The 27,323-nt window shown below is 45.1% G+C and overlaps 1 protein-coding gene across 2 annotated transcripts in view; it reads left to right on the top strand.

Annotated features, from left to right (window-relative positions):
- The window catches only part of AP1G1 (adaptor-related protein complex 1, gamma 1 subunit), a 34,683-nt gene extending 10,432 nt beyond the window's left edge, over nucleotides 1-24,251 (top strand). The window contains exons 6-24 of one of the 2 annotated variants that reach the window (XM_010143609.1): nucleotides 470-546; nucleotides 1,704-1,712; nucleotides 4,289-4,384; nucleotides 4,863-4,943; nucleotides 5,176-5,274; nucleotides 5,692-5,747; nucleotides 6,587-6,700; nucleotides 10,592-10,732; nucleotides 11,388-11,442; nucleotides 14,156-14,278; nucleotides 14,604-14,693; nucleotides 15,200-15,327; nucleotides 15,917-16,021; nucleotides 18,078-18,219; nucleotides 18,633-18,759; nucleotides 19,197-19,292; nucleotides 19,533-19,693; nucleotides 20,666-20,764; nucleotides 23,008-24,251. In XM_010143609.1, the coding sequence (XP_010141911.1) occupies nucleotides 470-546; nucleotides 1,704-1,712; nucleotides 4,289-4,384; nucleotides 4,863-4,943; nucleotides 5,176-5,274; nucleotides 5,692-5,747; nucleotides 6,587-6,700; nucleotides 10,592-10,732; nucleotides 11,388-11,442; nucleotides 14,156-14,278; nucleotides 14,604-14,693; nucleotides 15,200-15,327; nucleotides 15,917-16,021; nucleotides 18,078-18,219; nucleotides 18,633-18,759; nucleotides 19,197-19,292; nucleotides 19,533-19,693; nucleotides 20,666-20,764; nucleotides 23,008-23,109 (1,901 nt within the window). In that variant the 3' untranslated portion in view covers nucleotides 23,110-24,251. The remainder of the gene's footprint in view (nucleotides 1-469; nucleotides 547-1,703; nucleotides 1,713-4,288; nucleotides 4,385-4,862; nucleotides 4,944-5,175; nucleotides 5,275-5,691; nucleotides 5,748-6,586; nucleotides 6,701-10,591; nucleotides 10,733-11,387; nucleotides 11,443-14,155; nucleotides 14,279-14,603; nucleotides 14,694-15,199; nucleotides 15,328-15,916; nucleotides 16,022-18,077; nucleotides 18,220-18,632; nucleotides 18,760-19,196; nucleotides 19,293-19,532; nucleotides 19,694-20,665; nucleotides 20,765-23,007) is intronic. The other variant, XM_010143611.1, reaches the window with a different exon arrangement.
- The last annotated feature ends 3,072 nt before the right edge of the window (nucleotides 24,252-27,323 follow it).

Here is a 27,323-nt window from a genome sequence, read left to right as displayed (position 1 = left end):
TTCCCTAGAGTGACTCCTCCTGAGGAAGGCCTGATTGAGATCACGGGCAGGGTACTGAAATGAGAAGACACAACTGGGAAGCATGAGGATCTCAACTCTTACAATGCAATAAACACGTACTATCCTTCTGGAGTCTTACGTTTGTATCGAATCATAGAATGGTTTGGGTTGGAGGGATCTTAAAGATCACGTCTGTTACCATCTGACTGAAAAAATTTCTGCAGCGAAGTCCAGTTTCTCCTCTCCTTTGGTCGTGGCTTTAAGACATGAGCACATCGCAGTCTGCTTTCCCTTGGGCACAGCTGCAAGTGCAAATATATTATGGGGTAGATATGCTGGATGCAAGAAAAATATATTTTTTTTTTTTATGATTTCCTGTTGTTCCCTCAATCTTTGTCACATGTCTGTGGCCAATGAAATTACGTTAAATGTAGATATTTTTTTCTTCTTCTCCCCCTCTTGCCTTTAGGTGTTCTTCACACATCAGTTGTCCTGCTCACAGAGATGTGTGAGAGAAGCCCAGACATGCTTGCACATTTTAGAAAGGTAAGTGTGAACTGATACCGCAGTGCTCATATTCCTGATTTTGTTTGTGGTGGGTTGGAAGGGTGGATTTGCTTTTTAACTGATGCATCCTCTTAGTCTCCCTAATGAAAGCACTGTGCATGTCTTAAAAAATCCTTACCGCTATTTGGGTGAAGAATTTAACGATGCTCTCTGTTTGTTATCAACTTGTTGAAAAAAAAAAGTTAAATTTAGGAATTCTGTGTGTATCTAGCTCTAATCCCTTCAATAAGTGGTAGGTTACAAAGCATCAGTCTTAAGACTGTGCAGTGTGGAACTCACCCTGAAGTTGGATTTAAAGTATGCTCTGATGTTCCCTTAGGGTTTTTTCCACTCGTTGTAACTAACTGCATAGTGACATTGGAGTCATAAATATATTAAAGAGACAAAGGTGAAAAACTGAAGCTTATACCAGTACTGGAATGCCTTAACCACAACCACAATTTTGTAAACTCAGGTCAAAAATACCAATGGAAGTTATACTTCTGTAGTTACTTCGTCTCTGGTGGATGCTATAATATATAATTTTCTGCTTTTACTTAAGGGTTTGAGAGTCAACGTTACTCTTCCACCTGTGGTTAGGAATGTTTGCTTCTCCTTCCCCCGCCCCCAGCACAAACTTCCTTTGCTGTTTGCTGTGCAGTATTACTGCCATACAAAAGACTGCCAATAGGAGGCATCTGAAAATTGTCATTCCGACTTCTTGGTCCAAGGAGAAATTGGACAAAGCTGGTAGAACAGAGCTGGCCATTTGCTCTTCTGAAAAGTCTTAAAGGTGCTTATTTATTTGCATGCCCAGTTTACTGTCTACTGGCTTGTCTATATCATCAGGGGTTTCAAGCAGTACGTCCTGTGATGCACCTTAGCATTTTGCCATGCATCTTCCCGTGCCCTGATTGCATGTGTCAAAGCAGGAGTCAAAGTGAGACTAGGGTCATCTTGAGGGTAGCCGTCCCTGCTACTATCGCTCAGCTAAGATAAAAGAGAGGAGAGCTGAGCCCACAATGTAGGTACTAGGTACATTCTTCTCTAGCTGTCTCTTGTAGTTGTTTATGCTGTGAAAGGTATAACATTGATCCCTAATGCCTGCTTCGTCTGTTTTGTCCTTGTTGTCTGTTTGGAATCCTGCTGTGTGTTAGAATGAAAAGGTAAGAGTTAATTCTTCTAGATGGTGCATGCTTGCCTTGAATCTGTAGATGTTTGTCTCTTGTGAGGCAGTGCCTCTTAATGCCACATTTATGATTGATGCCACATGCTTAGATCGTTTGTACTTGTCTAATGCTTTTTGTGTGCTGCTCTTGTCTCATCACTAAACCTCTGTACCCATGGCAGCCCTGAATCTCAGTTGTGGCCTTCTCCAAACACGAGCCTGCTTTCCTCAAGCTTTCTCTCGTTTGAGGAATACTTTAGCCCTGGGCTTTCTTTTTACCACAAACTGGGCCTTTTGTTTTGCCTGAATCATGGGGCCACTTTGGGTGACTCCCAAAAGGGAGTAGGAGAGAGAGCCGCCTGTAAGTGTCCTGCAAAGAGCTGCTGAGTACAGCTGCACTGCTGATGTTTTTCATGGGTGTCATTTGCCTACAGAAGATTGGGGGGTGGCCTTCAACCGATCTCCATGGCTGTAATGTTTCCCTTTGTTCTGTCTGCAGTCCTGATAACTCTTGCATGTTAGAAGGGCAAAGAAAATGTTAATCAGGTTGTAGGAATGATCCAGCAGGTCACTTCACTTTGGTTTCCTCTTCAAGGGATGCAATAGGAAAGTGACGGTTCTTTTTGTTTGTGTGTTTCATGAAATGCACTTTTTCAGAGGAGTGCGTAATTCCTGAAGAGCGAAGGTAGGAATAAAAAGAAATGATGGGGAACCTCGGCTGGTTTTCTTCCTGCACCGTACCACAAATGTACAGTGCTTTAGTCCAGGAGACATTGCCCATTTAATATGTCCACATGCAGCTGTTGCGCTCTCTAAGTCACGTTGTGCTTTTGGCATCTTCTGCTACTACCTGTCCTGAACCTGAAGCACCATCTTGATTTGATATTGTCAGAAGTGGCAACTTTACTGTAAGCAATCTCTGATCTGGTAAACAAATTAAGCGTGAATGCAATCCCTGACTCATAGTAGGCATACGTGGATGCAGGAGAAGCCCGTCTCAAGGATGGGAAGATCTGTGAAGTCTTAAAGGTTTTGTAGAGAACTTCTTCCTGCATGGAGTAACTGTTGTGTGTGGAGCTGAGCAAAAGAACGGTGCTGTCCTGGTGCTAGCCATGCTTCAGGAGTGAAAAATCCACCAAGTGCAGCCACTATAACCTCTGTCTGGTTTGTCACCTCATCTCCAGCCAGTGGATCTTTTAATAATACCAGCATGGAGAGGGACAGGAGAAACTTTCTATGGAAGGAATAAAGCTCGTAGAGATGTAAATCTCTACATCATTCACCAGGAATGGTTTTTTTCTTACAGTTCAATGAAAAGGAGTCCAGTTTCTGTCCTTCAGATTTTTCATAGAATGTGTTGGAAATGAGCTTCCTTTTCATCCCTGAGACTATTTGTTACTCATAGCTGTTATGAAGGTTTTTGCAGATAAATAGTAAGTTTGTTATAGCTTGTTTGCTCTAATGACTGGCTTATTTGCCATGTTCTACCCTAAAATTACTTGCTCAGCTTATGTGAGATGCTACAGAGAAGTGCTGTTATGGTTCCTCAGAGTTGCTCTGGCAGATGAAGTGCATTGCTAGAGATGCCTAAGATGGAGTGGGTTGAACCAAACTTTTACAAATAGGTAGGATTTCTTCAAAGTTGTGTACAAATCTTGAAAGATAACTTATTTCTGTGGGAAGATGTCTACTGGAGACAGTGCCATCAACATCTGAGGAATCTGAGCTGCTTCTGAAAGATTTTAGCCTGCACAGTTGGAAAAAAAAAGTCTGAAGTGTGAACAGTGTAAGTTGATGGGATTTTGTGTTCCTGAGTCTGGCATAGTGGCAGTGCTTTCACCAGGTGCTCTGCTATTATACAGAACACATAAAAGCAGTGAAGCAAAGAATTTGGTCAGCCTAGTGTTCCTGCTTTTGAGAAAGTTTTGGATGAAGGGTAGGAGAATAGACCCTGGTGCTGCTTGCAGGGAAGAAGTAGTCTAACAGATCCCTGGGGGAAGGCTGGAGAGAATCCATTCTCTGCCCTATTTGGAAACTTTTGGAGAGGAAGGAGATCACAAAGCTTTTACTTCTAGAAGCTAAGTTGGATGGAGTGTCAAACTTGAAGGAATTCTTAGTAATTTGCTTTAATCATAGTACAGTACTTGAAAAGATGAGAAGTCTTGGCTATGCCTGCTGCATCCATGGACATGTGTGCTAAATGTGAGTCAGGAGATAAAGTAAAGCCCCCAAGTGAAGCCTTGGAGTTATGCCATTTTAATAGTCCCAGCACATCCCCTTTTCATGAAGAGAGGAATTTAAGGTGGTATTTTTGCTTGGGTCTCAACTGCCAGCTCTAATAGGTTTAGTGTTTTAAAGACGCAGTATGGTGCTCAGGTCTCAGCTTAGCTGTTTCTGGTTGTGCCCTAGCTGAGCTGTAGGTATTCGTATAACATCAGCTCTAGGTATGCAGGTGGAACTTCGTGGAAGAGTCCTTAGACTGACTTGTTTTCAATTGCAAAGTTTGTTCTTGGACCTGTGCTTCAAAGCTGGGGGAGGGACAGCACTCTAATAGGACAACTCTCTTCTTCACAGCTTGTTCCCCAATTAGTTCGTATTCTGAAGAACCTTATCATGTCTGGATACTCACCAGAGCATGATGTGTCCGGGATCAGTGACCCCTTTTTGCAGGTAAGAACTGGTGCGAACAGTGATCGATAACTTTAACTCTAGTGCTGTGTTTTGAGTCCGAGGTGTGATGAGGGGGTTACCTCAGGGCAGCTGTGCTGATTTTGAGATTCTGTGTCTTTGACAGAGATGACTGTGCAAATGCTTTTCATCTACCTTCGTGAAAGACACCCTCCTTATTTAAAGAGCAGTCGTAGTGCCTTGTCATACTGTGTGAGGTTGCGATGAAAGGGAGGAGCAGCAACACGCCTTGGTCCTGCAAGGCTGTGGGTAGTGGGGTTACCTGGTTAGTGGGAAGAAAATGAGCACAGTGTAAGCCTGTTCCTGTTGGTAAAGGTCTTATTAAGCATAATCATTTTGCTTAGGAATGGAAGTCAGCAGCTTGGTTTACTACTTTGCCACTCGTCAGGGGGCATTTCATGGCCCCTGTGTAAAACACCACCATCCAGCGAGCTTTTCTTTGCTTTGTTTTGTCAAATAGGTACGAATCCTGCGGTTACTAAGAATTTTAGGGCGAAATGATGATGATTCTAGTGAAGCAATGAATGATATACTTGCACAGGTGAGGTCTGAAAGGTTGACAAGCAGCTTAAGCTTTCTGTTTTGGTTTCTCAGTAATTTGGGTTGAGCAGCACTGGTGAGGGTACAGCTGCTTGCTTGGCAGGGTTGAATTTTGCTGCAGGAGGCACATGTTCATAGGTGGGATTGGTGAAGTTTCACTGCCTGTTCTGCAGAACAGCACAAAGGGGATCTGCCTTGGATGCGTTGGAGTTGCTTATTTTTCTTTTCTCCAGGTTGCCACTAATACAGAAACGAGTAAAAACGTGGGAAATGCCATTCTCTATGAAACTGTGCTGACTATTATGGACATAAAATCTGAGAGTGGACTGAGAGTAAGTTGCCTTTGCCATGGCTTTATTTTTTTCTAGGCTTATATTGGACAAATTTGCGTAGAAGACATGAAGCAAAATTGTTACACCCAAATATAAATCTGCAGTTGGCTTTAGATAAGACCATGGATTCTTCAGAATGTTTCTTGTTGTTTTTTTTTGTTTTGGGAGGTTTTTTAGTAACAAAAATAAAAAAGGAGAACTTACTGAGGACTGTTCTCTTGACTGCAGGAGAGAGCCTGTGCTGTGTGTGTCTTAGCTTTTTCTCTGCTTAGGCAGCCTCTAGAGCTCTTTATGTTATGCTTTTGGCCAAGAACCACAATGGTAGCTTTGACACATTGCCTTTAAAATCATCTTGAAACAATGAAGATGACCAGCAAGCCTTTTCTGATCACTGACCTTCCCTAATTCTTTCTGCAGGTGTTAGCCATTAACATCCTAGGCCGTTTCTTATTAAACAACGACAAAAATATTCGGTAAGTTGTGTGAAGTGTGTTTTGGCAACACCCAGTTTAAAATGTGTGAGAAACAATTACACAAAGCTTACGCTGAAGCAGAGCTTTCCAGGAGACCATTCTGGGAAGTGCTGTTGTTGGGGTTAGTATGACCGCCCAGCTTTCTTCCTTCTTGGTGCGTCCTTTTCTCTGTGCAAATCTCAACTGTAGCCTCACCCTTCTTAGTGGATGAGTCTGGGTGTATCATCTACTTCTGAACACGGGATTTCTTAATCTAGTCAAGTGTTTTTTCCAAGAACCTGTGAGTCTCTGTCTTGCCCTAACTGGTCTGTGGTGATACTCAAATCAGAGTTGGCACTGGAGATCTGACAAAGTTCTGTGTTTTCTGACTGTGCGCTCTTGGCAGCGAGGAATTTTGCTTGTGTAGCTATAAATCTGGACATGGAATTGCTGCAACTGGTTGAATTAGGTCCCACCTCTAGGCATTTTGATTGCAAATCATGGTGACCCTAGCCTTGGGAATTGCAATTCATTCTAGTTTGAGTGTATGATCTGTGGAGTTCTAATCTTTAGTTGCCTTGTCTTTTCAAAGTCTTTGTGAAGCCTGGTCAGCTGATGTGAGCCCAGGAGCTGGGACAGGTGCTTGTCCAGGCAGCAGGATGTTGTTAGGCATGTTACAGTTTAGTATGGTCACTCACCTTTGAGGATGGGCCAGGCAACCCTGTAAGATTTCCACTGGTTACGGAGTACAACAGAGTCCTGTTCTCTTGCAAAATAAGACTTAAGTTAGAGTGGTGTGAGTGTGCAGAGAAATTAAGTGCCTACTGTCACCTATTTGTTACCATGTGTCCTTATCACAGATATGTAGCTTTGACGTCATTGTTGAAAACTGTGCAGACAGACCATAATGCAGTACAGCGGCACAGAAGCACAATTGTGGACTGCCTGAAGGACCTGGACGTATCCATTAAAAGGTAATTGAAATGTCACTGAAAGAGGCTATCGAGGTTGACAGCCTATGGGCTGTGAGCAGGCCATAGGGGAGAATGGTCATAATCTTGGTATTGTAAGAGACGCTGTTATTAATGCATGGTATGGTTCATACTTTAAAGAAGGTAGTGGAGGTGCACAGCCACCTTCTTGGGGAAGCTGCTTTTACATTTGATGCAAAAACAAATTTCTCCGTTTGCATGAGTTTTTCCCAAATGGAGCCGCAGAGGACCTGAGATGTGTGCTCGCAAGGTGGAAAACCTCCATGAAGTACGACCCTAATCAAAGCTGGCAGTCTGACATGCTCCAGGTTGCTTTCCTTGCCCATGTGAACAGACAGTGCCGTGTTGTCTTGAAGCAGTGTTAAGCCTTCCAAATAATGTACTTCAGATTAGATTTGATTAGGCAGTGATGGAATTCAGACTTAACTTGATTGTGCAAATAATCTTCTCACAAACCATGTCCTGTTACACATTTTTGGAATTTGTCATTTAAATAGTGGTATGTTGCTCCTTCTCTGAGCGATGGGAGAGCTTGCAACCTTGCTTCTCACTATGGGAAAACTTTTTTCTGGAACTCTAAGCTTCTTCCTCTGTTACTTTTCATTACTTCAGTTATGTTCCTTTTGCTCATTATTGTACCTTTCTCCTGTTTCTGTCAGACACTCGTAGACACTCTTGAACTGTTAGATTTCACTTTTGCCCAACCTGTGTGGACTGCTGCCCTTCTAAACTGAGTCTTTCGGCCTGTCAAGTGCTTGCTCTTTCTTTCAGAAGTCTCTTCCTCATTGCCCTTCTTTCTGTAACTGGTGGTGTGAGCTCAGTGCAGCATACAACATGTCAGTGATGGGGACAGTTGCATCCCTGCTGCATCTTGTGGCATCTCTCTGCTGCAGGCCCGAATTTCACTGAGCTCTCTTCACATCATGAATATACTTTCAAAATGGTTCAGCCTCTTTTTTTCCATCTTGTCAAACTGATTAGATATGCCACAGATGCTTGTTCTGATAGGCATTCTTCAAATTTAAGCCCATCTTTGAATCAGATCTAGATTTTTAACAGCACTGTTCAATCCGGTATTTACAGAGTAGGAAAGAAATGGATCTGTCTCACTTCTGAAACTTGGTTTGGAGCCGTTATGTAATGGGTGTCACGTAATCTATTTTACAGTTGCAATCTATCCCGAAACCCAAATTTGTATCTTACATGCTGAGCAAGTCAGGCTGCTGGTGCTGTTTGGCGCCAGAGCCAGCGTGAGACTGGGCTGTGGAATCACAAAGCCCTATCTGGGTTTGGGTAGAAGGCAACCAAAGCATTCTGTTGGTGCCTGCCAGGAGAACATAGGTGTGCTACAAACCACAGAGCTTCATGTCTCAGTGCTGTTGGGGGATGAAGCCTTTGAGTGATCCATCAGCAGAGCAAGATGTTGCCATGCTGACACTCATGCTGCTGACAATGCACTGTCTCCACTGAAGCGATGTATTGACTGGATGTCAGAGTCCCCAGGGAGCAAGTTGCAAGGGCTGGGGCTCAAGGCAAAGACCTGGTACCTGGTTATCTGTAGCATGGCCCGTTCTCATCATCTTTTAACTGTTGCAGTGCATCTTTGGTTCAGGTAGTATAATTCAGAATGGCTTTGCCATTTAATTCAAGTCTTTTTGTCTGCTTAATGTGATCAAACCGCACAATTAGGAACTTCATGACAGACATGAGCCATGTAATATGATTGAAAGTAAGCGATACGTGTTGAGGTAAATGCCTGATGTTAAGATCGTATCTGCTATAATGTGACTGAAAAGTTACACATAAACATGGAAAAACTTGTAACCCAGTGGGGTTAGGTGTCAGGGGTTGGGAACTAGTTGGAGGGATGAAAAAATTTCTAATAATGGTCCAGATGTTCAACCAGCCGCAGATCTAGATCATAGAATCATCTGGTTGGAAGAGACCTTAAAGATCATCAAGTCCAACTGTTACCCCTGTATTGCCAGGGTCCCTACACCATGTCCCTCAGCACCACATCCACATGGTTTTTAAACACTTCCAGGGATGGGGACTCCACCACCTCCCTGGGCAACTCGTTCCAATGCTTAATAACCCTCTCTGTAAAGAAATTTTTCCTAATATCCAACCTAAACCTCCCCTGTTGCAACTTGTGGCCATTCCCCCTTGTCCTGTCATTCTTAATATGGGAGAAGAGATTGACCCCCACCTCCCTACAACTTCCTTTCAGGTAATTGTAGAGAGCAGTAAGGTCCCCCCCTGAGCCTCCTCTTCTCCAGACTAAACAGTCTGATAAGTCTGAACAGATGATAACAGGTTACAATTTAGTTATGTATTTCCTCCCTAATTCTGAACACCTCTGTGTCTTCTAGGTCCCTGGATATTAGCTGGGTAAAAAGCAGATAATATATTTACAGTTCACAATTCTCTAGAAATCCTTCTTACTACAATAATAACCAGGGAGATGTTGAGAAGCAGTGCTGTACAGATGTTTTCAGATTCTTGAAAACAAACCCTTTGTGCCGAGTACTGCTGGATTGGGTAATGTGTCTGGTCTAAGTTGGTCATGTTTCATGAACATTGGTAAAATACCAAGCGATCAGAAAAAGCCCCTGTGTCCATGTAGTGGTAGGTTAGCCAGCTTGACTCTGGAACAAGACAGAATCAGTGGGGCTGCTCATGGGTTCTGCCAGTAGATACAGGAAAGGATGACGGCATAACTCATGCATCTCAAAATTATGACTTCAATAAGAATTGCTGAAGTCCGATACATGTGAAGACAGTATATATTACAAAATAGACTTGAGGCCTTTTGGCATAAATTCATATGTAATCTGCACAACAAGCAGTACAGAATCACTGTGCTCGTGGAGTAGTTCAGCAGCTATCCAGATGACTCCAAAAGGTAACTGAAATGGTGGGGGTGAAGTTTTTGATGTGGTATGAGGATGTTTCTTGTCTCCCAGTAGACTATCTCAGTGACAGGCAGAGTACAAAGTATGGAGAGGACACAACTTGAGGGTTTGGGTTCTGGGTTACAGCAAAAGCTCAGTTTTAGAGAATGTTCAGGGTTTGTTAGGCTGTTTTGATGCAGTGTTTTAATGCATTTTAACATAACTACGTGCCAACATTGTACAGAGTTTAGTCACATTTGAAGATCGCAGTATTCATTCAAAAGACATCGGAAGAATGGGAGAGCTGTGCTAGAATCAACCATGGAAGCTTCAAGCAGAAGGGTAAAGGACTAGCCTCTCCTCTTGATGTATACAACAAGGAAGAGCAAAGATCCAAGACTCTTGTCTAGTGGTGTCAAGGGGGAGGAATGGCTTTGGAAAAGAGCATCAGGGTAATTTTGGGTTCTAGAAATCTTACATCATGTGACAGGATACAATGAAGCTTATCAGTTAATATTTTAAGTCTCTAATTCGTTTGAATCTCTAATGTATGGAGATTGGAACAGGTCTCTTCTGGATCCCCAAAGCTGGAGAAAGCGTATTGTAGCAGGTATTACTGCAGAGGTGTGTCAGAAGTGACCAGCATGCGATTACAAGTACTTGGACGCTTAGACGCTAACACTGATGGACTCTGTTTGCTGAAAGATATTTCTAGCCTTTAAGACATCCGGATAGGTTTTTCTAGAACACCCCCACCCCCACTCTCCCGTAGTGGTTTTGGGGATGGGTATGTATTGTCTGCCCCCGAACAGGAAAATACTGGTACATTTAATGTGGAAGGCTGATCTCGCAGGATTAATAAACGTTGGTCTCTTCTTAATTAAAAGGTAAGTGCATTTGAGTAGCTGGACTTGTGTGTTATTCTGGTTTTGCTTCACTAGGTGAAGATACTTTATTAGTTTTCTGTCTCTTGCCTTAGGCGTGCAATGGAACTGAGTTTCGCTCTTGTCAATGGGAACAATGTCCGTGGAATGATGAAGGAGTTGCTGTATTTCCTTGATTCCTGTGAACCAGAGTTCAAAGCAGACTGTGCATCTGGAATATTTCTTGCAGCTGAAAAGTATGGGGTCAATTTATTGCTATTATTTTTTTGGTATATCCTTGTAATTACAAGCATTTTGTGTGGTATTCCTCCCGCTCCTCACCCCAGAAGGGAGAACATCTTGATTGTCTCTTTTCTGTTGGCGGATCTGTGCATAGTTTGTCGGTTTTAGTGCCCTCTGAGGAGCAGGACACACTAGTGCCTGTGTCCCGTGTGGATAGTCCTTATACCTCTAAGCCAGTCTTGTGTATTGATTTCTGCTGCACTTTGGACCGAGTACTGCGCTGACATCCTGGCCCTGTCCCCTCTCTGCACACGCAGATTCACTCTGGTTAGTTGTATGAGGGGAACGATCTTGTTACTGTTGAGCTATTGTAATCAGCACCCTGACTTCAAAGTACTGTGTGTGCAGCGTATGGCCGGGCTACAGTATACAGACATCTATTAATTCAGCTTTGCAATGTCAGTATTAATACAAAAAAGTCAAAGAATGTGCAGTAAGTACATGGTGTTTGGTTTTGTGGGGTGCTTTCGTTTGTGTTTTGTTGGTGTCTCCCCCTCGGAAACGGTGTGCCAGAAGTAACTGAATGGGGAGGTTCTGATGATGGTGGGTTTCTCGCTGGTGTTGAAAGATAGCAGTTACTGCCCTAACCTGTTTTCTTAATTTTGTCAGATATGCTCCTTCCAAACGCTGGCACATAGACACAATTATGAGAGTCCTAACAACGGTAAGTGGAAATTGCCTCTCTTGGGTGTGACTGTGTTTTAAAAAAAAAAAAAAAAAATTCTAATTCTGTAGGAAGTTCCTCATCATGAAGTTGGAGATGGTTGTAACAGCTGGCAGTTCACAAATGCTGCAGCATGCAGAGGAAGTGTGCTTATACGGTGGGGACCCAAGGTGGACAGTCAGAAATGTATAAGATCAGTAAATACAACATTTTTGAGAAGAAATGTGTGATTTCAGAAACACGCAAAAGTACAGTGTGTATCAGTGTTTTCTACTACAACAGTCACACTGGCTTCTGACAGCTCTTGTGCTGTCTATGATGCCAATATACGGTGTTCTCAGGGGAGTGCGTGACTTGCAGAGGGAAAGGGGGTGAAACAACTTCTTGATATTATTCCAGATTGAGTTTATCAAAGCTTTTTACCGAAACTGTATCAACAGCCTTCTAGTTCCTCTTTGGGTTTAATTATTACTTTGCCTCTGTGAATTTCTTTATAAACACCACAGCTGAGGAGGAACTGGAGTAGTGTTTTGGCAAACAAGAGGGAAGAGATCTTGATAACTTGGTTAGGCAGTATGTTCCCTGAGGCAAAGGAGAGGGAAGAGATTTATTTTTTAGGTATGAGTTCAGATTTGAGAAGTTCATCAGGAAGCAAGTCTTGCTCATGTGTTCTTCTGCCACCCTGAAACAGAGAAAAGTAGATTCCTTTGAACTGAGAATTGATTTCCATTAGAAGGTTGGCTGTGAGAATTGCTCTCGGATGACTTTCTTCAATAAAGTAACTTCCTTCTTTTGGCTGCTACAGAACCTATTTATAACGTATTCGTGAGGCTGCCTACTGCAGACTCTTGCAATCTCTCTTCAGTTTGCCAGACTTATGAGAAGTACCACAAAAAGATGGCATCAGCTCTTCTGGTATTGACCCTGGCTGGACACCAGGTGCCCACGGAAGCTGCTCTGTCACTCCCCTCCTCAGCCAGACAGGGGAGAGAAAACACAGTGAAAGGCTTGTGGGTCAAGATAAGGACAGGAAGGTCACTCAGCAATTTCTGTCACAGGGAAAACAGACTCAGCTTGGGGAAACTAGTCTAATTTATTACCAATCAAATCAGCCTAGGATAAAGAGAAATTAAACAAAATCTTAAAACACCTTCCCCCCACACCTCATTTTTTCTGGGCTTAGTTTCAGTTCAGATTTCTCTGCCTCCTCCTCCTCCTCTCCCCAAGCATCACAGGGGGATGGAGAATGGGGGTTATGGTCAATTAATCACACGTCTGCTGTTCCTTCCTCCTCAGGTGGAGGACTCCTCACAATCTTTCCTTGCTCCATCGTGGGGTCCCTCCCACAGGAGACAGTCCTCTATGGGCTTCTCCAGTGCAAGTCCTTCCCTCAGGCTGCAGTTCTTCACAAACTGTTCCAGTGTGTGTCTTTTCCATGGGGTGCAGTCCTTCAGGAATAGACTGCTCCAGCGTGGGTCCCCTGCGGGGTCACAGGTCCTGTCAGCAAACCTCTCCAGTGTGCGGTCCTCTCTCCACAGGCCACATGGTCCTGCCTGGAGCCTCTTCCAGTGTGGGGTTCCCACAGGGTCACAGCCCCCTTCAGGTATCCACCTGCTCCAGCATGGGGTCCTCAACAGGCTGCAGGTGGATCTGCTCCACTGTGGACCTCCATGGGCTGCTGGGACACAGCCTGCCTCACCATGGACTTCACCATGAGCTGCAGGGGAACCTCTGTTCCAGCACCTGGAGCACCTCCTCCCCTTCTTCATCACTGACCTTGCTGTCTGTCTGCAGGGTTGTTTCTCTCTCATAGTCTCACTTCCCTCTCCTGGCTGCTGTTGCACAGCAGGGTTTTTTTTTCCCCATCTTGAATCTGTTATCCCAGAGGAGCTACCACTGTCACTGATGGGCTCAGCCTTGGCCCGTAGCGGGTCCATCTTGGAGCTGGCTGCACTGCCCCTGCTGGACATAGGGGAACCTTCTAGCAGCTTCTCACAGAAGGCACCCTTGTAGCTCACCCGCTACCAAAACCTGGCCACACAAAACCAATACAGCCATCTTTGCCCAGCTGGATTCTCACTGCGTTGACCTAACAGGGCTCACTTTCCTTCTTTTTGCCTGCTCTGCTCTTGATGCCAGAGGAGTGCCTGAACAGAACAGGTTTTGAACAGGACACACCTTCCCTGCAGTGCCACAGCTGTGTCATTGTGTATTGCCCCACATACTTTCCTGGCCTTACAGTGGGCTTTTCTCTGTGAGCTCTGTGTTCCTATCCTCTGACCAAAGAGGAGTGTGCGGGCAAGTTCCTGGCTCCTCTGTGTAGAGTCTGGCTTGGAGCAAGCGATTGACTAAGCTGCATTCTGTCCCCAGCGTGTCTTTGACTTAAAGCTTTCCATTGAGAGAAGTTTTCTGTGTTGCTTTTTGTTCCTTCTGTAGCACAGGATTCTTAACGTCCACACTCCATCCTCTTGACAATTTCAGCATATCTACAGTGCGGATTTCTCTGGGTATAGCTGAGTTCATTGGGAAAATGTACTGTCCTGTACTTCTGCCCATCTCAGCCTGCTCAAAATCAACCATAAAGTGCTTGGGGATGAGGAGGTTGATTTTTATTTATTTCCATGCACATCAGGTGGCTTTGTGAAGGGTATCAGCAGGTGCTGGGTGTTACTGACGTGTCTGATAGTGAAACTAACAGCAGTTGTTCTTGCAGGCAGGAAGTTATGTTCGTGATGATGCTGTACCCAATCTAATTCAGCTAATAACTAATAGTGTGGAGATGCACGCCTACACTGTGCAGAGACTCTACAAAGCCATCCTTGGTGACTACTCCCAGGTAATACCAATGTGACCAGTTCCCTTGTTGCACTGCAATAAAGCATGTTTAGTGGGCATCTCGGGGTAAATCAGCGTCACGCTGTCTAGCTCCAAGGGACAGATTACAGAGGATTACATGTCTTCTGTAAATTCATGTTCTTTTTATTTCCTCTGATTCTCTTAATGGAATTCTTGATCAGATCAAATATTCCTATTTCTTCTGCTGTGGAGAGCTTCCTTGGCTCGAAGGAGGGATAAGCTTTATCCGGAAAGTAGTGATAGTTTAATTTGCCATGCAGGCATTCATTTATCTCTGAGGCGTCTTATTTTTCTTCTTCTAACAGCAGCCCCTGGTGCAAGTGGCCTCTTGGTGCATAGGAGAGTATGGAGATCTTCTGGTGTCTGGTCAGTGTGAAGAGGAGGAACCAATACAGGTATAGCTTGGGAAAGAACAGTGGTGTACTGTTCAGGGCTGGAGCTGCTTGCTGCTGGCTCTGGGAGGTGAATGCCTGCAACAGCTGCTTAGCACTGGTGTCCATGATGGTGATAGACCCGGGACTGGAATCTCCTTGCCGTGCAACAGGCATGGGCTGTGTAAACACGTGCAAGCGCGCTGCAAGGAATGCAGCTACAATTGGCAAGAGCAGCATGCTTTCAGTGCTAACCTAGCTTGAGGGTACCTGCTAGGCTTTTAGCTGTGTATTTTGGTGACAAACCTGCTCCTCCGTGTGGAACAGGAACAGTATTTACAACTAGTATCATAAGATCTCCACCTAGATGCATCTGTCTCGTACACCCGACCATAATGCTACAGGCTCACTGAGTTGTGTAGGAGGTACACTGTGGCCGCTAAGGAAGAGGCAGGTTTTTGCAGTATTCCCTGGAAGGCTTGCTGCAAAGCTTCTCTCTGTCTCAGCCTAACCTTTCTGTACCTTTTCAGGTAACAGAGGATGAAGTTCTTGATATTTTAGAAAGCGTCCTGATATCTAATATGTCTGCATCTGTTACACGAGGCTATGCTCTCACTGCCATCATGAAGCTTTCCACAAGGTTCACCTGCACTGTCAAGTGAGTTCTCGTTGACCAGGGCTCTGTTGCAAATGTGGTCTTCAGCAGAAGTATTCCTTGGACACGTTCTGCTTCCATAGTTTAGAAATCATCTTGTTACTAGCTGGCTTCTGCAGTCCTCCCTTGCTTGCAGGGTGGAAGATGTCCACTGATTTGTACTTTTTTCTCTGGGTGTCCTCTGCTGTGTAGGGACTTAATCCATGTTGCTGTTGCTCGAAAACTCCTTTTTGAGGAAGATAAGTCCTTACCTTTAGTGAACTGTTCGTTCTGGATCCTTTTTCAGATGATGATGGAGAGAAAAATAGCCTTATTTCCTCCAGATGACTTCTCGGTGTGGGTAGTTGAGCCTTCTTGTGATGTACCTCGCGGTGGTATATTAATCACCTGCTGCTGGTGCTGTGAAGGGACAGTTCAAAAGTGGATGTTGCGTAGATGCTCCAGGGACACAGCAGTGACTGCTGTATTAAATGAGTTACACAGGACACCTCCTGAGTGTCTTCTGGATGACACGTACTAATCCCTTCCTTATTGCTGCTAATTCCACGGTGTGGTTTTTGTTTTGTCTTGTTTTCCTCCTGCCCCCACACAGTCGCATTAAGAAAGTAGTTTCCATCTATGGCAGCAGCATCGATGTGGAGCTACAGCAGAGGGCAGTAGAATATAACGCGCTTTTCAAGAAATATGATCACATGAGGTAAGTGCTGATGAGTTTTGGTGTTCTAAAATGATCATTTTCATCTACTCTGATCTCCTACGTACTACACTTAGTGCTCTGAGAGCTTTGTCTGGTGATTTTAGTAGGATTAGAGAGGAACTAGAATCCCTCCCTTATCTATAGAGTTAGTGAGTGTTCTAAGAAATTAATGTGCTGTTCTGTGATCAGAGATTTTCTCTGCCAAAACATTTGCCCTACTTTGAGCTTGAGACTGTAGTTGACTAGTTTTTACTTCTAGATGTTGAATCTTAAATTTGCTAGCTGAGTAAGTGCAGGTAGCTTTTACCATGCTAGCATTACCGCAGTCATTAGGTTCGAACTGATTTTTAAATGTCTTTGGAATAAACATGTGGAGATCCACTGACCTGTTCTCCCAAGCTGTGCTCCGGACTTGAGGTAAATCTTCCAACTGTTAATACTTTGCAGTTCTTCAGAACATCTTTTTAAGTTACTGTATCTTGTAGCTTCTGTTTGAAATCTCAGATTCTGCCTCCAAAGGCATACTGTTTTACAGTTGGGGAGGGCATTAACGTCCTTACGCTTTACCATTTGAGAGGTCCCCATTCATCTTTGCTTTGCTCAAGTGATTGTTCCTTTATGAGAAAGTTAAAACCTGCTTTGTTGCAGCAACAAAAGCTGTAATTCTTTGCAGAATAGTCGTTAATCTGCTGTGTGTGATAATTGTTGATAAAATAGGAGCACCACAGATTCTGTTCAGTGAGGATCATAAGATTGAAGGAGATCTTCATCCACCCTTGAAAAATTGCCATACGATTTTCTCTGATGGAGGAGCATCCATTTTGGAGTCTAGATGAGAGGACAGAGAGAAAGTGGGTGCTACTGGACTGAACGTTGCCTGTGTCTGTAGGGTCCTCCAAACCTTGTTTCTCAAAGGCTCTTCACAATTACTTTTTGCCATAGGTACCATCCTGTTTGCTATGTGTAGGACAGAACATCCTTGTGACTTCCTCTTTTTCTTTCTTCCTGTGGGATCCATGGAGCGGTGTTAATGAGCTTGCGCATATGAGCTGCCTAGGGCTTCACATGAAGCCTTGTGAATGTTTGAGACAAATCCAGCATGACCGGCTTTTGATCTGAGTTGACCATTGCAGACAACAGCTGACTTTTCTTCAGAGCAGCATCGTATGCTAGTCATAGTTTTGGGAAGTGTTGCACTTCAGGGAAGAAAAACATATGTGAACTTCATGGAGTTTTACAAGCTTTCCCCCCAGTGCATTTTGGTGTTTGTTGCAGCGTAAAGGTCAATGTTTAATAGTTTCTGCTCGTTAAGACTTTGTTCATGGTCAAAAAGGTGGCCCGTTGTTGGGTTTATTGGCACTAGAGCATTTGTTCAGCCCAAGAGATGTGTGGACAGTGTGGCGTAACCCCTTTACGTGCAGAGCTTTGTGGGTCGATCTGTAAGGGTAATGACCTTTCTTGTACAGGCTAGTTCTCCCTGTGCAGGTTTTCATAGTTTTTTTGCTTACCGTCAGGATTCTGGATCCTGTGCCTCCCCTTCGGTCTTGGTGTCATTTCAGGAGGGTATTCTCAAGGGCTGAACTTAATTTCTGTGGAAGCTTAATTTGGTTAAATGAGAGCATGGTGATTTGTGTTTCCAGTGTTGTTACCAGCTCTAAGTGGTTAACCCTTCTGCAAAGAGAAGTCAAAGGAGCTGACTCCAACTCAACTGCCTATGGAACAGAGCAGTCAAGTGTCCTGTGTCTGCAGTTAATCCCCCATTCTCAGTTATTTAATCTTTGTCTTGGGCTTGTTATCGTAGCCCCACAGTGGAAAGTACTAGAGGGAGTCAGGAGGGTTTGTTTGGCTTTCAGCTGTCAGCTAATACATTTACACTGGCACAGAATGCCAGGATTGCTTCCGACTACCTCAAGCTGTCATGCAGTCTCACAGTTCCCCTGCACTGGAGCTAAAAGGAAGAGGCAGATTGCCCTGTGTATATTGTCTCCTGAACGTCTGAGTATTTGGATCGGGATCTAGGAAGATGGCACAGTGTAACTATGTCAGCTTCTTTCAGGCCAGCCCTGCTTGAGAGAATGCCAGTAATGGAGAAAGTCACCACAAATGGCCCTACTGAGATTGTACAGACCAACGGAGAGACAGAGCCAGCGGTACTGGAAACCAAACCTCCACCCCCTGGATTGCAGCCTGCCAGCCAGGTAATGGAAGCTGATCTAGGATAAGTTTCCACTGCCAACAGTAAGCTGAGACCACCTCCATCCCCCTCTCTGCCCCTTGGATAGTTCTGGCCTGGTGATGATTGCATCATCTCTCTACCCTGATGGCTCTGGTGTCAAGGACAGGTGTGTGGAAGATGTCATTGCGGGGAGTGCAAGAGAAAGGGTGGGGTAAAGCCATCTGTCCTCCAACCTGACTCCATCCTTCTCTATCTCTGTGGTACCAAGCGCATGGAAACTAGATCTCTCCTGGGGCCTGGGACTGTAGCCAAGCTGAGATCCTCTCTGACTGGCCAGCAGCTCTGTTGGTCTTCAGAGCAAGTAGAATCCATTACATTTGCAAGGGAAAGGACCAGGAAGTTGGATATGTGACTGTGACATCACTCTCTCATTAGGCAAATGATTTGTTGGACTTGTTGGGGGGAAGTGATATAACACCTGTAATCCCCACTGCACCTACAAGCAAGCCAGCCTCTGCTGGTGGGGAGCTCCTGGACCTCCTGGGAGACCTCAACCTAACAGGTGAGCAGCCTGCATCTCTTCAAAGTCTGCATTCTCAGTCCTGGGGTGGGATGAGGGCTGGCTAGTTCTTCACTTTCTGTCAAGTCCTAGTCTTCACACTTATTCTTACTGAGATCCGTAGTTGGGATGGGAGTTGGGGAATGAAGTCACAGGTTGACTCTGGTTAGCTGGTGCGACTTGAACATTTTCATGCTCCAGCCTGGGAATGCTGTGAGCCTTTCCAGCGAAGATTGGTAGATGTGAGGAATTCATTCCATTTGAATGCCTGCTGGCTCAAGAGGAGCCAGTCCTTGTTAGCAGAGGAGAGGATGACAACACAGGTAACTTGTAGAGCTTAATGTAAAGAAATACAATATGCAGCAGCTGATCTTTGGAGAAAGAGTAATTACTCTTCATTGCATGACAGCTAAGTAATAATGCTTCAACATTTCTTTTAGGTTCTCCAGTGTCTGCCCCTGCGCCTCAGATAGCACAGCCTCCGTTCCTGCTTGATGGACTTCCATCACAGCCTCTCTTCAATGATATTGCTGCAGGTTAGGGAGATGTAAATCCTTAACCTAAGGTGCCACAGCACCTGACTAGAAGAGGAAAAAGGAGGTAGTAAAAAAGGGGGGATTTGAAAGTTTAATGGGGTACAGACACTGGAGCAGAAGGAGGAGATGTGTTTAAACCTCAGAAGAGTTCATGTCTAGGGTAAAGTCAGTGGCATTCTGAGATGTTGAGAATGATCTCCAGATTCTGTAGGTCTGCTTCTTTTTTTTTTTTTCCTACAGGAATCCCCTCAATTACTGCATACAACAAGAATGGGCTGAAGATTGACTTCACCTTTGAGAGGTCAAACACCAACCCTAGCGTCACTGTAATCACGATACAGGCCTCCAACAGCACAGAGCTGGATATGACAGATTTTGTTTTCCAAGCTGCAGTACCAAAGGTAAAGCCACACAAGCAACTGCAGGGACAGGTCGAGGGCCAGCTGCAAATACTTCCTGATAGGTGCTTTCATGTAGACAGAGAATTGCGGCATGGTAGACAAGGCTAAGAGCTATTGGCGGGTTCTCTTAGTGCTCAGTTCCGTCATGTTCCAGTCTGAAAGTAAATGTTATAAATGCAGTAGAACACTGGTTCCTGTCAGATTGGACTACTTCTGCTTGGACAAAATCTTGTTTTAAAATTGCCACTTTGTACAAGAGCTGTTAACTACACACAGAAAAATGTTGGGTCAAAGGAAAAAAAGGAAGACGCTAACCTTTCCCTTTACTCTTAGTTTCTAAGAAATATACCATGCTCTTCGCAGTTCTAAGTACATGAAGAAATGTCTTTTGAAGCCATTGGCTGGTTATAGAAGTTTAAATGAGTCGCCACGTGGTGATGAGTGATGATCCTCCTTTAAGCAGTGAATTGTCTCTCTTTGCACTTAGCTGCAGAACAAAATATGGGAGACAGATACTGCCTGGTTTATCGTCGAGCAGACCATTTAGGTGGGGTGCAGTTGGAATGTTCTTCAAGTGCAGGGAAAATACATTCACTTCTGTGAGTTTCACTTCTAGGCAGTAGTAACTCTAATTGGTAGGTTTCCTACCTGCCGTAGGAATGAACTAGGGGAAGACTGGGCCACCTGAAGTTACAGGTGTGCTGAGCAGTCCCGACTGTTCTCCATGTGTGACACTTGAAACTATGCATCGCTGCTGACCTTAGTACACCACCGTCAGCTCTCACCCCTGTTTGTACTGCCTGGATCTTACTTGTGAAGGCAGCCGGTGGGCCAGTGAATATTTTATTGTTTACAGACAGGGAATTGAACAGCTGATTATTTGGGGCCAGGAGCTGAACTCTTAGCTTTTCTTGCTTTCATCCAGAGCAGACAAATAAGCCTCATATTGTTTTCTCTTTGCCCTTTCTTCAGACATTCCAGCTGCAGCTCCTGTCTCCCAGCAGCAGTGTCATCCCTGCATTTAACTCGGGGACCATCACGCAGGTCATTAAAGTCCTGAATCCACAAAAGGTGAGTGATTCCAAGAACAGTTATTAAAGTTAATAAAGTTGTTATTATTACTGTCTTGAAATCGTGCATTTAGTGGCAGCTGGTTAGGGATGCATCTCGGAGATGATAGGGAGTTGAGGTAGTGAATTATGTGTTTTTAATGACAGTCATTTTGGTTAGGTCTAGGAAGAAGTTATGAAAAAGACAGGAGGTCCTGAGCACGGGTTTGGCTTCTATTTGATTATACTGCTAAAACAGATTCACAGCTTTGCTGTCGTCTTGAAATTGTGAATGCCTTTTGCATCAGAATGGTTTTTAAGCAAGTTTTAGATGGCCTTTCTGTTTGTATGTGTTGTCAAAGTGATGTCTGAAAGACAAGCATCTTGCTGTATAAATACATTCAACATTCATTCTTGCTGTCTGCAGCGGCATCACTTAATGCCTGTTACACAAAAAAGTAGCTTGATCCATAATCTTCAAATTGCCTGTTCTCTCAAGTGGTGTAATGTAAATCACTTGATGGAAAGAATCCTTAGGTGTGATTCGCTCAGAATTCCATTTGTTTTACAACCTTCAGAGACTGCTTCAAGACTGGGAAACAACAGAGTTGAGGGGGGAGAGGGCTGTGGCCCACATGTCCTCCTGGAGAGGCTTTTCAAGTATTCAGGTGGCATCAGAAAGAAAAATAAAATTGATATCACATATTTCTTCCTCTGTGGGACACCCTCAAGATCTTAAACATCTTCCAGAACTGAAAACATCTCAAGTTTTTCATTGGTTAGCCGTTAATGTACTGCTCTAGATGTTAAGTGTTGCTGCTAGACTGATGTGCAAATTAGAGAAATTCTCAGATCTCGGACCAAGGTTTCTCTGAAATGGCTGTCTTCTAGGGCATAGTTTTTGTGGTTTCCATGCCTCATCCTGTGTCCATGTAGCATGCTCCCCTCTGCCTGTGTTAAGGCACAAGCCTAATTACTCTCTGTCTTGTACCCATCTGACAGGAATTTCGCTGGTGCTGTAGAGCACCTTTCGAATATCAATGTGAACATTATTTTCTGAACTTTGGAGGGTTGAGGAGTTTTCCTGTAAGAAAGTCACAATGTATCCACCTCAGATGGGACCCACATCTAGAGGGATACTTTCTTCCTGGAAATCTCTTCCTGTCCTTTAGAGTGATACTGCCTTGAAAGTACAGCTTTGCAAGAACCTTGCCCACAAGGTAGTGCAGGTACCTGGAACACTCTGAGGGAGGCAGCCTGGGAACAGTCTCACTGTTTCAGAGGTCGCTGTTTGTCTTGTCCACGTGGTAGAAAAGTATGGTCACCTGGGCACGGGACTGTCATTATGCTGGATTGAAACTGATGGCCAGTTTCCCCAAAGAACACCAAATACATCAAAACCTGGCACTGATTATGGTGACAGGTTAGTGACAAAGCACAGCCTTTTTATCCTGAGGCAGGTGGGAGCAGTCATCGTGCTCCTTTCCTCCCTTTGCTCTCTCTTTTGCATATTTCCCTGTAGTTATGGGGAAAAGAGCCAGAAATAGCCAACTTTTTGCTTTTGCTTTTAGGGTTTTTGGGAAACGGGGTTTTTTTGAGAGTGTGGAGAATAGGGAGTCTGGCACAAGCATGCTGTGCTCTAGCTAAGGGCCACCTACTATCTGTATGACAGCCCAATGACAGAGTGCAAACCAACTTCTCGGCTATTTTGTCATTTACGCACAGCAGGAAGAAGTGTTCTTAGAGACTGCTTCCAGTCTTTCTTGCGCTATTTCCTTCACAGTGCTACTGAGCTGTGGAATACTTGAAGTTCCCAGACTGCTGCTCTGAGTGAAGAGCTAGAATGGGAAATTACACCTCTCACTGCGAGCCTAAGTGCAGACCAGCGGAGTCCAGATCCGTCTCCTGCTTTCTTCCACTGTTTAAGGCAGTTATTTTTGTGTTTAAGGACTTCAGTGCTTGTGAGAGCAGGGCCAGTGCAGAGAAAGGTGCCAGTAGAAGCTGTGCTGTAGCTTTTCTGAGAGTTTGTACCTGATCTGAGAACTGCAGCGACCCATCAAGTCCTACCAGATTTAGCATTTATTTGCAGTGTCACGTCTTACCCTGCACATCCTTCCAGCAAGCTCCTGGTGAGGAAAGGTCCGTGTTCTGTATTCATGGGGTAAGGGAGGGGAGCTGGACGTGGGGGGATTTGCTGACCTTTAATGAAGAACTGAATTTGTTTTGTGTTTGTGTTTGGTTTTTTTTTTCCTTTTTCTCTTGTAGCAACAACTACGAATGCGGATCAAGTTGACGTATAACCACAAGGGCTCAGCAATGCAGGATCTAGCAGAAGTCAACAACTTCCCCCCTCAGTCTTGGCAGTGAGGCTCTGGCACCGTTCGTATTCTTACCCTACCCAATCAAAAGAACTCTGGGAAGAAGGTTGTGATCCTTGGCAATCCCCCAAGCTGCACCATGGGCATGGGGAACAGATGAGACCTGCTGATGAGGAGGAATTTTCCTGAAGTGATTGCTGACTTTGAAGCATATCTGTTAAGACTAATCTCCTCTCCTCTGCTGATGAGGCTGGTGGCTTGTGGAGGCTACTGTGCACTCTCTCACACATGCATTCACAGCCAGAAGCAACATTCCCCCCTTCCCTCCTGCCCCTGCTCCCCCTGCAAAGAAACAGCCTGGTTGGAAGAGAAGTCTGGAATTTCTAGCAGGGAAACTTTCTTCTCTCTGCGGCAAGTGAACAACTGCCCCTTTTTTCTGCTGTCTTTTTCCCCTGGGCTGGGCAAGGCGTCGCCATTCATTATTAGCTGGATTCCTTCAGGCACTTTAATCTGGGGCTCAGACTGGGGACTTGGGGAATGTCAGGCTGCCCTGCCTCTTTCTTCTTGTATCCCCCATGTCTGAAGGGGCTGGAGGCTTCTCATGGCCTATTCAGTGCATTATTGTATACATCCACCTCTTATTTATGGATACATACCAAGAACAAGTTAGGCCTTGGGAGTTCATCTGCAGACCTGGGACGGCGCAGGAAAGGAGGTGCTGGTGAGAGCTGGTAAAATTGTTTTGGTGCTGTCCTTGGAAATCAAGACCTTACACTTGAACTTTCTTTCTTTCCATCCATAGCTACAGCCATGCAGATTCACAGTCAGTCTTCTGTAGCTTCCCCAGAAAGTGTGGTGATGTATGAGAGATGTAGAGATCCAAGGAGCAGCTAGTTTTCTACCACAGACGGTTTCAAAGCCTTTTAACCCGTTAGTTGTGGTTTATGGGTAGAAAAGAAATACTTCATTTTGTAGCTCTGTCTTTGAGTAAGGGCTCTGTTCCTGCTGGGAGACTCATCAGAGACTATGCTGCAAAGTTACTCTTCCCAGTTATTCCAGACTTTCTCCCCAATTTGATTTCCAGAGCCTGTGGTAGATCCCCTGGATTCCATTTGAGTTACTTCTGACTGGGATATTTGTGTTGTATCTGTAATATTGGCACTGAAATAAAGACCATGCGGTTTAAAGAGACCTTTTCCCATTTTTTTACTTAATTGATCATGGTAGTTTGCTCCTTGCTGCCCTTGGAGATCTGCTAGTTCAGGTTCAGACTGAAGGTAATTAAACTAATTTTTGAATGGAACCAGTCATTTGAGTATTTGGAGCCAAAGGCACGAGGTCCAGCACACTTGTAAACTTACAGAAAGCTGTGCTCAGTTATGCTTCCTCGTGTGAGCAGTTGTCGAGTTGTACAGCTCTGTGACTTCTCGTGGAGATGATGGACAGGGCATAAAGCACAGGTGGCAAAACTATTCTGATGTTCAGCACTCTTCAGGAGGAAGAGGGGAGGATATCTCTTAGATCTTCATCCATGAGCGTGCAGGTAAACTGAAGGTACTCCAGCTTCCAGACCGGTGCTTTCTCAAAAGAAATGGCTGGCACATCTGCTTTAGTTCTCTTCCAGGGCTTTCCCGATACTGATGATTCAGTGCTCCGATGGCAAGCCTAGACATAGCCTTTTGCATCTGCAAAAGTGCTGTCACGGGGCTCCAGTCCCTGGCAAAACCATTGCAGGAGTGGTGCACAGTGTGCTGGGGAGAACTGCTGCCCTTGAACCGGCAGCAGGAGGCCACTAAAGGATGTTCAATCTGCTTTGGCTTTAACCGCATGAAATAATAAGACGTAGGACTGGTTATGTCCGTGACCTCAGTGCTGGTCTGCGTAGTGGAGTAAGTTCATCTGCTCTTGGAGGGCATTTTTGCTGCCTTACTGATTAAACAGGTTTGGGTCCTTTGAATAAGAAAAGAGCTTTATTCTACTGGAACTGGCATCAACGTGGGCTTAAAATCTAGAAGAATGATGTATGATTTCCTTAGAAGTACTTCTGGGTTGTGGCAGAGTCGTGCCTTGGCTGTCAGTGGTGAGATAAATCCTGTGCTTCAGCTCGAAGCACCGTGAAGCAGGCAGTCCTGCAGAGAACGGTGGAAGTGATGTCCATTTGTAGGTGCCGAGCATTTACCTCTGCTGCTCTTGCTGCGGTTGTAACTATTCACCCGCCCCACTGGCTCAAACTCCTTAGTGTGAGGGCTGAGCATGTGACATCGAGACTGAGTGAGCTCTGAGGGTGTCCCAGATGCAAAGGTCATGCAAAGTCTTTGCTGAACTCCCTGTAAGCTCGTCCATTCTCCTCGCACGAGGTCGCTTGTCCTGAGAGCTGGCGCACCTCGATCTCTGGTTGTTTCTGCTGAGAGGGATCGCTGGTGCAGATTAGATGAGGAGAAAAGTAAACAGACTCTTACCTGGCCAGTTTGTGGCAGTATAAGTGGGAACAACTTATTTGTCCCTCTTGTTGCACTTGTTTTCTGTCCCCTAGCGTAGCTGCGTTGTGTTGTTGGCCTCTGCCTGGTGACCTCGCTGGGTAAATTCCCACAACGTTCGTGGCTCCTTCAGCCACCCTTGCACAGTGTTTGTGTTTTGGGAAATGAGCTCTCCGTCACCCAGGGGAGCTGGAGGAGGGTGCGTGTGCCTGAAGCAGCGTTTTGCTCGAGTCCTTGGCTGTGAATCACTCCTTCGTAGCAGCCGAATGCTCCTGTTGCCCTCGGAGCTCTCTCCCTCCCCTGCTGAGGGACGGTGCTCCCATTGTCGGAAGGGTTCCCAGGTTTTGCGTATGCAGCGTTAGATGCCGCTGCTTGCTCCTGGGCCCCTGAGCGCATCTCTCGCGCCCTGTGCTGCTGCTTTGTTCTCTCACTGGAGAGTGCTCGCATGTCTACGTCCGAGCCGCTCAGACAAGGCGAGTCTGTCTGCCACCAGTAGAATGCAACAATTCCTACAGGTCTGGTCAACGTTTGCCTTGCTTCAGCGTGAGGGACGTGTAAAGGGAGCAAGGAACAGACTTCGTGGCTAATCTTGCTGATACCTGCCACTCTTACCAACATCTGCGCTGGAGAGATCGAATGTCGGTTATTTCAAGTAGATAGGTTTTGAGTCAGAAAATGACAGACAGAATGTTAGCAATAATGGGCCTGAAGGGAGAGGAGACAGGGGAGGGACCTAAGATTTGACTTTGTCCAGGTTTTGATGGGACAAAACATGGGCTTGAACAACCTTTTGAAGCAATAGCAGTGAGGGGACTGTCGCCTATACAGTACCTTGCGTACCTAGCTCAGAAGACGCTGAAACAGCTGGGGAAGGTGACTTAGCGCCTTCCCCGAGGCTGACACTCGCTGCCAGACGGAGCAGCCGAGACAGCATTTTTCAGATCTGCTGGTGAGCTTTCTCTGTGCTCATTTTCTACTGGGAGCTGTGAGGGGAGAAGTGATGGGACTGCTTCCCTCTGAACTTTCACTCTATTCCTGCATATTTCTTTTTCTTTCCTGGTGTCGTAATTTACATTTTTACATACAGCCCCATTCCACCCTTTGACAGTACAGTAAAAAATAAAAAAAATCTACCCCCAGACAACCCAGCCAGCCCTAAATGTACAAAAACCCAACGAGCCCAACCAAATTTAAAGTGAGAAGATGCCACTTGAGCAGGGAGCCTGGTGGTGTTCTGCATTCCGCAGAGCTATTTTTGAGATGTGAAGAACTGAAATACGTGCTGAGTCTTAGGTGAGTGAGGAGCATTAATGGATGTCACCATTTACAGGGGCTGCATTGGACTTCTGCTGTGTGTATTGTCTTTGGCTGAAACAAATTATGAAGTGACTAATAAAATGAGTCAATATTCAATGATTAATTAAAACCGTGCCTCGTTGCTTTTTGCAAGTACCGTGGGACAGCACTTACCGATGCTTAACGCCTGGCCACGACAAGGCCACACGATGTGAAATAATAAGGGCAGAATTTGTAAAGCTTTCCAGAAAATTTTGGAGAGCAAAATGAGTCGACGATTAGAAAATGCTTAAACAGTCCAGGTGAAGTATCGCCCTGGAAGAGCTCGCCAGTGGCCAGCGGCAGGGCCTGACCAGGTGCCGGTAAGGTGCGATGAGGTCGGGTCACGGGGGTTTTTTTCGCTGGTGTTTGCAGCCTGCGCGGGGAGCTGGTACGATGCCCGTCCCCGTGCAAAATCCCCTTCCGCAGCAGACGTGCCTGCGGGCGCCCC

Source organism: Buceros rhinoceros, unplaced genomic scaffold (genome assembly GCF_000710305.1).
Source record: "Buceros rhinoceros silvestris isolate BGI_N320 unplaced genomic scaffold, ASM71030v1 scaffold7519, whole genome shotgun sequence".
NCBI classification, from domain to species: Eukaryota; Metazoa; Chordata; class Aves; order Bucerotiformes; family Bucerotidae; genus Buceros; species Buceros rhinoceros.
Note: the sequence above shows the minus strand (reverse complement) of the source record. Positions and strands in the feature narration are given on the sequence as shown.